This window comes from Papaver somniferum, chromosome 1 (assembly GCF_003573695.1).
Source record: "Papaver somniferum cultivar HN1 chromosome 1, ASM357369v1, whole genome shotgun sequence".
Taxonomy (NCBI): domain Eukaryota; kingdom Viridiplantae; phylum Streptophyta; class Magnoliopsida; order Ranunculales; family Papaveraceae; genus Papaver; species Papaver somniferum.
The window spans coordinates 246176426-246187784 of NC_039358.1; the positions used below are offsets into that span (position 1 = coordinate 246176426).

At 38.6% G+C, this 11359-nt stretch overlaps 1 protein-coding gene across 1 annotated transcript; it reads right to left on the reverse strand.

The window, feature by feature from the left end:
- Nucleotides 1-302: 302 nt before the first annotated feature.
- Nucleotides 303-8261, reverse strand: LOC113323890 (DEAD-box ATP-dependent RNA helicase 40-like). The gene is made up of 9 exons (XM_026572239.1): nucleotides 8089-8261; nucleotides 7483-7693; nucleotides 5599-6836; nucleotides 4959-5177; nucleotides 3995-4063; nucleotides 3148-3417; nucleotides 2705-3055; nucleotides 2001-2278; nucleotides 303-1877 (listed from the first exon to the last, which is right to left on the reverse strand). Exons 3-9 carry the CDS (start codon nucleotides 6832-6834, stop codon nucleotides 620-622), a joined length of 3681 nt encoding a protein of 1226 aa, XP_026428024.1. The 5' UTR covers nucleotides 6835-6836; nucleotides 7483-7693; nucleotides 8089-8261; the 3' UTR covers nucleotides 303-619.
- Between the last annotated feature and the right edge of the window lie 3098 nt (nucleotides 8262-11359).

The window sequence follows — 11359 nt, forward strand, 5'->3', positions numbered from 1 at the left end:
CTCATAATCCCATTAATCTTCATCTCAGAAGCCATCATACAATAAGGACATTTCCTGAACGCTGTCAAAATCTCATCTTCAGACCAACCCCATGTCTTATAAACATCAACCTTCATCTCCCAGGTTGATTTACTCATCGCCGAAATCGCATGAATCGCGACAAGAAACGCAGTTTTTGATGTATCGAAACCCATGGATTTAAGCTCTTCAACAACTTCCTTAAATTTCCCAGTCTCCATTGTCAGCACCCTCGGCCGTGAAATAAGAAATTTAGACACATTGCATTCAGGCACACCTTCTTCTTTCAAAACCTCAATGTGAACCAACATATTCTCCATTAACACATAGTTTCCGAAGAACCAAGCTCTGCGTCTCAGCGTCGTAATCAAACAAGCTCTTGTATGGAGGGTAGTAGTTAGATGAAGCAATGAAGTACACTGAGCAGTTTAAGTTCAGGGGATATTACAAAATTTCAAGATATGTCTACAGAGTTTTGTATGTGAAAAAACAGTTGTATAGGAAACAATGACAACCCAAGAGCAATTGACCTTCTTGGTATCAATTTGTAGCAATAAGGGAGATTTTTATCTTCCACGGATAAAGTTCAATAGGGTTGAATTTAGCCAGAAACATTATCACTCTCAGCAACAGGAGGAAGATCAGCAGCCATGGGATCGACAGTAACATTCTCGGTAACTGGAAGAAGATCAGCACCTGTGGCCTCAACATTATTACTCTCGGCGAAAGGAAGAATATCGGCAGCTGTGGGATCAAAATTGTCACTCTCGGCAACAGGAAGATCAGCAGCCATGGAACCGAAGTTATTACTGTTCTCGCCATCAGCAGCCATGTTTTCGACATTATCACTACTCTTGGCAACAGGAAGATGATCAGCAGCCACCAGATCGACGTTATCAGTCTCAGCAGTAGGAAGAATTTCAGCAGCCATGGGCTCAATTGCTTCTGGCATGGATACTGGCAAAGACAGTGATTCTCTTTGTGCGCCTGGGGACTTAGGTTCTTCCAGTGCAGGGGCTTCATTATCAGGCCCTAAAGTCTCTCGTTTGGTGTTTTCTCCATTTGACTTCTCAACTCTATCAGGGTTACAGTTGCGACTTCGGCTGCCACTCCTACTACGGCTACGAGTCCAGCTGCGGCTTCGGCTTCTATTTCTACTACTTCGACTTCTATTTCTACCTCTGCTCCTGCTCCTGCTCCTGCTTCGGCTCCGGCTCCGGCTCCTGCTTTGACTTTTTCGCCTGCTGCTATAATCCCATGTACGAACTCTATCAGGACTTGGACTGTAACTCCTACTGTAACTTCTTCCCCTACTCCTACCATCTGAAATTCCCCTCCTGTTGTTAAAGCGCCCTCGCCCATCCATATTGTCATATCGGTCGTGTCCACGATCATTTCGTCCACCACCAGGACCAGAGAATCCCCGACCACCGCGATTTCCATGCCCACCAAAGAAGTCGTTTCTTCCACCACCATGGCTACTAAAACCACCATCTCTCATGCCACCACGGCCATTAAAACCACCATCTCTCATGCCACCACCTCGGCCACCAAATCCACCATCTCTCATGCCACCACGACCTCCAGAGTCGAACCGTCCACCAGCACCACCAGAATCCCAACGATTCATCCCCGGGCGTGCATTGCCAAAACTAGATCCACCACCGGCCATGTTGCGCACTTCTGGTGGCACTTGTTGGTTGGCCCCCTCCAACAATTTCACAAGATCAGCTGCATACTTGCGATCTTGATCACAGAAGAAGGTATATGCTAACCCAGTTGCACCAGCTCTGCCTGTTCTTCCAATACGGTGAACATAATCCTCGATTCCCGTAGGAAAGTCATAGTTAACCACCACCCTGGAAAATACCAAAATGTCATTCTTTTAGAAGCTAAAGACCATTGAAAACCTAAGTGAATTGGCACCTAGTAAACAAGATAGACAAAGCAACCACAATCTAATACATAGTATAAGAACTAACCTAATATCTTTAATGTCAAGTCCCCGAGCAGCAACATCAGTGGCAACTAAAATCGGGGATTTTCCGCTCCTAAACTGGTTCAGAACATAATCTCTTTCCCCTTGAGATTTATCACCATGAATTGCAGCAGCGCCAAAGCTACGGCCAATACTGCGTGCAAGTTGGTCACACGTCCTCTTGGTTGCACAGAAGATAATGACCCTGGAACCACGTTCTTGGGATCGTAGAATCTGCTCCAATCGCCTCTGCTTGTTCATTTGTGGGACTACCTCAACATACTGCAAATTACAAATAAAATGATATTTTTAGAGACACGAGAAAACACATAAGCAAATTGAAATCGAAAAAGAAATTTTGTAATGCAAATTGAAATCGAAATTTTGTAAAGAAATTTTGTAATGAACTCGAAATGAAAAAGAAATTATCTGGTGAGACAGACAATGGAACCCTTAACAAATGGATAGAGAAGTCCACGATGAACCATGAAACTTTGTGCAGTATTAGTTATAACTTTTACTGCTAAATGAAATTTCTAATCATCGACAAAAGATTTCAGAACTTGGCAAGTGGAAACCAAAGTAAGGTAAAGGAAGATCAAACAAACTGGAAACAAAAAATAGTATGAAGTGATATTCTGAACTCAGGATAGTGCACATTGATTGGCTTAGCTTATGCAAGTATTGTAAAGAGTCCATATAAGTTACCTGTGTGATAGCTTTGTTTGCAGCTAGCTCGTCAACATTGCCAATGTTCACCTGAACAGGATTCACTAGAAGATCCCCTGCTATTCTTTTGACCTCCTTAGGCCAGGTTGCTGTGTACATAAGAGTCTGCCGGCGTGGAGGAATCTCATTCACAATCTTGCGGATTTGAGGTTCAAAACCCATGTCAAGCATTCGATCTGCCTCATCAAGCACAAGCAGAGAGATTTGACGGAAGTCAATCTTTTTCATTTCAAGGATATCATTTAGCCGACCAGGAGTTGCAACAACAATGTCAACCCCGTGCTCTAAGTCCCTAAGCTGGGGACCCTTTGGAGCTCCACCATATAAACACTGAACAGGAACGTAGAGCATAAAACAATATTCAGCATTCCCATAGTACCAAAAATAAAAATCACACTAGTGCAAGGATCAAAATCACTCACTGTGCATTTGACCCTGGAAGATCGTCCAAACTTGACAGCTTCATCCTGTATCTGTGTGGCAAGCTCACGAGTCGGGGCAAGAACCAACACTGTTGGGCCATTTTGTGTACCATTTCGGCACCTCCTCAGATGCATAAAGGCAGGCATTAGATAGCCCAAGGTTTTACCAGAACCTGTTTTAGCAATAGCTACTATATCCCTACTTTGCATTGCAATTGGCCAAGTCTGAGCTTGTATTGGAGTTGGAGAAGAGAAACCAGCAAGATGTATCTGCAATGGAGAAGGGGATCGGAAAAAAGAACAAAAGAAAAGAAAAAAGAGACACATGAGTATATCCTGTAACACTAGATGCCCACCAATGTTGTAACTTACTAGATATAACTTCTACACATCAACATTATTAAGGATTGCAAAAAAGCTAATAATTACAAAAATAATTGCATGTGTCAACGGTTGCTTACTGAAGCAACTCGAGGCAGCAAAAGCGGGGCATTTCAGACTAATTGGACGAAGGCCAACCACCCTCTCAAAAATTGTCGAAAAGAAAGGAACCGAACATACATTCTGCTGTCCTAAAATACAAAGCAGTTGCCTTGTATTGGGTCCATATAGCAGTGCAGCGTACGACATATGCTCCTCTTCTGGAGCAAATATCGCACCTGCGACAAGCGACAATAGATGAGTTTAAACTTTATAATGCAAAAAGAAGGGAAAAAAACATAACCCAAGAGGAAGAGAAAATACTGTTTGAACAGAAAGAATATACCTTACTTACAAATGCAATCTAGTAAAGCGCCTTAAAAGTCAAGAATGTTTATCAAAAGTTCACAGTTGAAGTAAAACTTACCTCTCTAAGTATCTCCGGAGGGAAACCAGTGGCTTCAAAGCTCATGAAGGGAGCAGGAACATTGTCACCCTAAATAATTAATCAAAGTTATAAACCATTGGATAATATCAAATTGCAATTAAATAGAGTCAACCAAGCAGGATTCCACATAATAACAAGGGAAGGTTTCTAGATATCACACTAGTAAGAGTAGCAATGCATATGTAAACAGAACAGAAATTAACACTAGAAGTATAACAACTGATAAATACCAATCTGAGCTACCGTGCCAAGGAAACGATGAGAAAGTGATGATAAATCATAACCACTCTAAGTAGGAAGGCATGGATGAAATGATCAGGAAGAAAAAAACTACAAACAATGATCGAGATAGACAAAGAAATCATGGAGAAGGTGACAATGAATCATAGGGAACCCCAGGCACTACCTCAAAGAAAAAATATCAGCAAGTACCAATTGTGTTCCTAGGGTTGATAAGTCAACTAGAATATTCATGAGTGACACTAAGATTGTGATATTTTCATCAAATTAAAGCTTAGGTATCCCTTTCAGCAACATGATAAACAAACACTGTTATTTATGAAAAAATGTTTATTAAGAACGAGCAGTGTGTAATATATCATGGTTTAGACATTAGTTTCTACTAAATAAGTCTTTCTTGTGTCATAAGTACTCGAAAATCCATTGGATGCCCTTCTCTACGTTCAATAGGCATTTGACTAGAAGAAAGGTCCCTGACTCAGAATCATATATGTATCCATAGTTTCTCCAGGCAATGCCTGTACATGGCCATTTTCAGCAGAGCACGTAACTAACTATAAAACATGAAATTAGATAGAAGACATGCAGTTCTAAATTCTACTACGCAAAACCCTGACACTTGAATCCATCCACAATTGTCACATGAAAAGATAAAATTCTCGGGTAAATTAAACAAATAAAATAGATTAAGTGGCTAACAGACCGATGCAGTAACTTCATGTTGTCGTAGGTATGCGTCTACTGGTGAAAGATTTGTGGCATCTGTCATGCCAAGCATGTTTGAAGGTGGTCGTGTAGGTGTATTATGAGGAAATGCATTACCACCACCAGCATGGTTATACATGTGAGAGACCGGAGGGCCAACTCCATTATTCGATCCACCAGCACGAATGGGTGCAACATTTTGAGAAATCCTCGGATCCTGGTGAAAATAAAAGCCAACAACGTTAGTTAGTTATGATTAGCAGAAAATCCCAAGAATGCATCCATTAATTAGTTAAATATTCCTTCCCCACAATGCAAAAAGTGAAATATGTATAGTAGCTTGCCATTTTCATGGTCAGTAACTTATTTCGGAAGATAAGAGCCTACCACATCTATAAGTAACAGATGATGGATTCCTCTAACATTTATGATTAACGCAACCAGTTGACAATCATTTCCAGTAAGCAGATGCTACTGATGAACCCTTGTCTTGCTGGTCGCATACATAAGGAGGATAAACAAATCAACAAAGTTATGAAAACGTTATGTTTGCACTTTCCTGTAATCCTAAACAACTATTGTCCAAGTAAACAATGAGGTAGCAGACTAGCACAGAGAAAAAAATTATAAACCACTACCTGTTGATTCATGGTCATAGGGATTGAAGCAATCTTTGGCTGTTGAGAAACCATCATGGAACCCTCCTTGTCAGCATTAAAATATGACCCATTTCCATCTCTTCCACGTGGATCTTCTCCATAACCCATCTTCATCCCAATAGGATTCCCACTTGGTTGCTGATTATGCAAATTTGGTTGCCCCATCTGACTATGAACCATGGGTCCACCCATTTGTTGCCAATGCACTGAATCTGTTCCAGTTTGCTGAGCTTGAGCCCGGGAAGAATTACTTTGTGGTACATTAACAGAAGAGCCACTAAATTGATGCTGGTTTATCGCATGATAACTCATATTTGGAGTATGAGTAGAGTGGCTTTCAGCCTGAGGGTTGTGAAGGGATGAGCCACCCTGCTGTGATTGAGACCCAGAAAAACCAATTTGATTTCCTTGTTGGTGTTGAAACTCAGCTTGATACCCTGAATGCTGCCCTTGTTGAGACGGAAATTGCTGCCCTTGTTGAGACGAAAACTGCTGCCCTTGTTGAGACGAAAATTGCTGCCCTTGTTGAGGAGGAAATTGCTGCCGCTGTTGGGGCGGATATTGCTGTCCTTGCTGATTTGTGGTGTGCTGGGGCTGCGACTGTGGAAGTTGTTGCCCATAGAGACTTTGCTGATACATCATCTGCTGTGGCTGTTGATTCAGAAATTGGTGTTGAGGCGCTTTCTGTGTTTGATGCTGTGCAGGTTGCTGTGATGCTTGTTGTTGTGGCACGTTATGCACTGGCTGATGTGCCATTTGCTGCCTTATCTGTTGTTGCATCATCTGTGCATCTTGTTGCATTCCTTGAGCTTGACCCAATTGTGGACCTTGCTGTGCTATTGGCATTCCTTGTTGCTGCGACATATAGTGAGTCTGTTGTTGCAGGTCATTCGGTACTTGTTGTCCTTGTTGTTGCTGTGTATACGCCATTTGATGAACTTGCTGAACCATCATGCCACTAGACTGCACCGTCTGGGTCATGGGTACAGCAGAAATTTGTGGTACAGAAACAGATGGAGGTTGACTAGAAGATAATGGAGGAGCCACGCCCACAGAAGCTGGCCTCTCATACTGTGTAATATTTGTCTCAGGATTCCAATAATACAAAAGTTCAGTACTTCCATCAATCAATCCTTTCCATGGTTTTGGAAGACTCGGATCCTCGGCTGCATATCGAGGTCCTAACGAAGCTGAAGAAGCCTCAGTAGTTGACATACCTGAAAAATTGAATAGTTTATCGAAACGGTGCAAATACTTTCATAATTAAACATGGTATCATAACTCTGCATCTGAAGTTAAATTGTTCAGAAAGGAAAAACTGAATTAACCTCCCAAAAATTTCAAAATTTCAATCTCTCAGTGTTAGCAACAGCATCCTAAGAGTGGAAATTCAGCCCGTCCATAAACATACATATCCCCAGCTTAATACATCATAGAGAAAGAACAAAACACTCATGGAAAAAATCGGCCCTCACACACAATATACTATGAAAGATGTTAGAATTGTTTGTTCAATCTTGGGTAGTCATTACGCTCATTCATGATTATCACATGCTAAACAAAAAGTTTCAGCAGAAGATATTATACAGTAACAAACACCTTATGTTTGAAACAACGCCCTTCAATGTGGAACAGAGATACTCTTAAAAGAAACAAACAAATATCACAAGCATATGCTGAAATTAAGAATCTGATCTCCAGCTATACCAGGAGCTTACTAAGCGGTTCCATATGAGTTCAGTGGAGATAACAAGTTTAAGAAAGTTTTCTAGTGTACCGTTTTTTACAATTCTGAAAGTTATGAGCCAAATAATGCTATATGTCACGAGACAGAAAGAAAAAAGAATGAGTAGAATTGAATACCTGTAAAGTTAGCTTACAGATACTAGGGGTGTGGCACGCACGCGTAGTGTGCGCCCACAAGCTTTCCTTTTTCTTCTTCTCCCTGTAGGAGAACCTCCTCCCCAACTAATTTAGAAGATAACAAATATTGAGGATAGTGTTGTGTGCCACCTCACAGTATCGAACTTGTTTCGTTTCAGCTGCAGGCTAATTGTATTCCAATATATGTGACCTGCTTTAAACAAAACCAATTCATCAGAATGCAATTCAATGTATTACAAAGCAATTACTAAAACTCCACACAGATTATCAACAAACCACACAATCTCAGCTCATATAATTGAACCAATTGATAGTATTAGGTTTAAGCAGCTAATATTGATGAAATTCTTCACTAATTTTAACCCGGGAGCAAAGGTAGGGTTTAGGAGAAAAGGCAATCGAGTTAGGGTTTGAGAAAGTTTAAGCAAACAAGGTGATTACAGTTGGAAATTTATATATACATTAAAATACAGAATCAGCTCTATCTTTCAATAAATTTGCACAAAAAAAAAAACTGAGGTTTAGAAAAAATCTGATTGAATGAATTGATAGAGAAATTCGTAAAAACTGGATAAGAAATTATACCTTTTTTTGTCGATAAATCGTCTGAGATATTGAAACGAAGAAGAAGATACCCCAAATTTGAACCCTAAATTTCTTATTTATAGTTTCAGAGAAAGTTGGGTGCGAGAATTCGAATCTGGTTGTACCATTTCTCCATCTCTCTCTGGAAAGAGGCTTTTATATGATTTAGGGTTTTCTTTGGTAATAATATTTTGGTGTTCGGTAAATTTGGTTTTTTAACGCACAACGCCGTTTTTAAAGTTACCGAACAGATAAAAAGCAAGATGGTTAAAAGGGTGAGGCTCGACATTCTTTAAACTTGGCGTCACTTTGGTAATACAGTGGTAAAACTACTGGGTGGTTTGAGTTTAAAAAACGGGAATTCTTTTACCAACAAAATAACCAGAAATTTGGTTTATGTTAGAATTTTGAGTGAAGAATAGAATGTCTCTTCTATGGGTAAGTATTCCAAATCGGGCTCTTTATGAAGTGCATGAGATTCTTTGAGTCCGTTTCAAACAATACTTTAGCGCACTGTCTTAACGTTGCTCGGGAGGAAATGAATGACTGTCACATAAATACAATTAAATTTCCATGTTTGGTAAATAAGAATAGAGTGCGAACAAAATATGATTCCTAAAATATAAAGGAATACAAGATTCATGAGGGCGGTGGGTTAAGGATTCCATCTCTACAGAAAATATGATTACTTAAATGAGATTTTCTTCCCACTATCCAAACACGTCGTGTCCGGAAACAAATTATTTTCATAAAAATGTGGAACATGCCATGCATTTTTTGAGTAACTTAGAATGAAAAGAATATATAAAACTTCCTTATTGGTTGAATGCTAACAATTAGCTGTTTAAATCCATGTTATAACCAGAGTCTTCAATCTTCACGGTTAAGCCTTGTGTCTATTGCCACACAATTCAAAACTTATAAAGGAAAGCCAAATAACCTTATGATGAAGCGCCCAATTATTATTATAGAAGAACGGCTATCAAAGGCCTAGTTGATGTGGATTACACTATCAGATCCACCTGGATATAAAAGACCATTTCGTAATGATTCTCGTGATAGGTAAACAAATCCCATGTTCTAATACTTCTATGAGAAAATGATAACTACCATCCAGTATCAAATAAATTCTAAAAACTCTCAAACAAATAAATTAAACTTTCAGATTTTAAGAAGATATCAAAAACAATGTTTTTATACTTGAATATTGTTTGGTAGATGCATAACAACACGATATTTTTTGAAAGATGCATAGACAACCCAACATAAAAAATCACATTTTTGTGTTTTTAGGTATTGTTCTATAGATGCATATTCAACATTACAGCTAGTATGGTTGAGAATGATTCTCCCACCTATTATATGTTCACGTACTTTTAGATTGGCTAGGCACAAATCAAGCCCGTTATTTGGCAACTAACAAATAATTATAACTCACTCTTGGAAGTGGGTGCAATTAATCCTTCATTTATCATAGTTCAATTTTGATTAATACCCGTTCGAAGATTACCATAAGTACAAAAAAAAAGTGTACCGATTGAAAATTGGGTGAATCTTCGATTTTAAAGGATGGATAAAGCATGGTTTAATGGAGAGTGGTTCTCTTTCTTCTCAAATGTCATTGTTTACCATCCGAAAACTAGTGTGGATAGTGATCATAATCCTATCATATTAAGTATCAGAAAAGATAATCCAACTAGAATACCTCATTGGTTTAACAACGTTTGGTTAATGGAAAATACTTATAAGTTTGTGATAGCTAGAAACTGGAGTTCACGTGGTGATGTTTTCTATGCTTTTAGGCATACCAAATGTTTGTACAATGTGAAGGTGGCTTTTCATCAATGGAACTTTTGTTATTTTTGAAATATTCAGAATCATATAATAATATTTAGTAACAACTATCTGATGTTAATATAAATTGGAATGCTAATACTAGTGCTGAACAAATTATTAATTTGGAGGATAGTCGTAAATATTGGTATAATGCCCGGCAAGAGTACTACATGCAAAGTGACAAGGAGAATATTTTAACTTTCGATGATAAAAATACTAGGTATTTACATGCATGATAAGCTTAAGTTTCGGAATAGAAGGACTCAGATTGCATAACACCCGCATTTTTCGCCTGACGCATACTCTAGGTGTACCAATTGGGTGAGTGTTGCTGGTGAAATTGAAAGATATATACGCTTTTGGATTAGATTTATTTGGTCACTAATATTTGAAAAGTGTTGTTCCTTGTTGGAATCAATGTAGTTAATATCGGATATCGGTTCATCTCGGCCGGGACCGATACACTGGTACGATTTTATATCGGGGATATTATCGTTGAAATATCGGTTCTAGATTTAGAGACTATAATTTTATATTACACATTTCTCCACATATTTTCGGATAAGATATAATAGATAACATCAATTTTATCAAAAAAACAAAAGAGTAACTTTAGTAGACTTGCTTCGAGAGCTACATGTACCTCTACTACCACCCGGAAGACTTTCTTCGCCAAAATTACCCTTAAACTTTATAGAAAACGACCAATACCGTCTCATATCAGGAAATGTAGGAAAATTTCGTATCGACCGATATGGCCGATATTTGACCGAACGGCCGATATTCGACCGATACGGCCGATATTACCGGACGAATATCGTATCCCCGATATCCTTCTTATCGTATCGTTTTGGGCCGATATCCGAAATATCCCCGATATATCGGTCGTATCGGCCGATATTGACTATATTGGTTGGAATACATATGAAGTACATGCGTATTTCTTTTATGTATATTCTCTTATATATTAATGCATTTTTATAGTTTGATGAATGATTAATTTTACTGTTTTGCATACTTCTATAAATTTTTGTTGTTGGATATTGATTTTAGTGTTGTCGTTGATAATCACAAGTATATGAGGGACTCTGGAATTTTGATGCACTACTGAAAAACAATATTGTTTGCTTTTAGGGTTTCTTTGTATACTTCACTACACCGATGAGAGAGGTGGAGATTATTATTGGATGTGGGATGGTAGATTTACCAGTGTCTCAAGGTAATCTTGGTCAAGTGATGGACGCTTTTATTAGATTGGCTATTTTTTGTGAGTTGGTTATCCCTTGCTCTATTCTGCCATAGCACTGGGTATGCCGGCATTGTTTATTTTACAATCTCAAATGAGAATTGTATATTCACAAAAGTTTTCTTCTTAAAAAATTTAAATGTCAAAGAAATAAAATAAAGTTATTATATCTTTCAAAAAAAAATAATC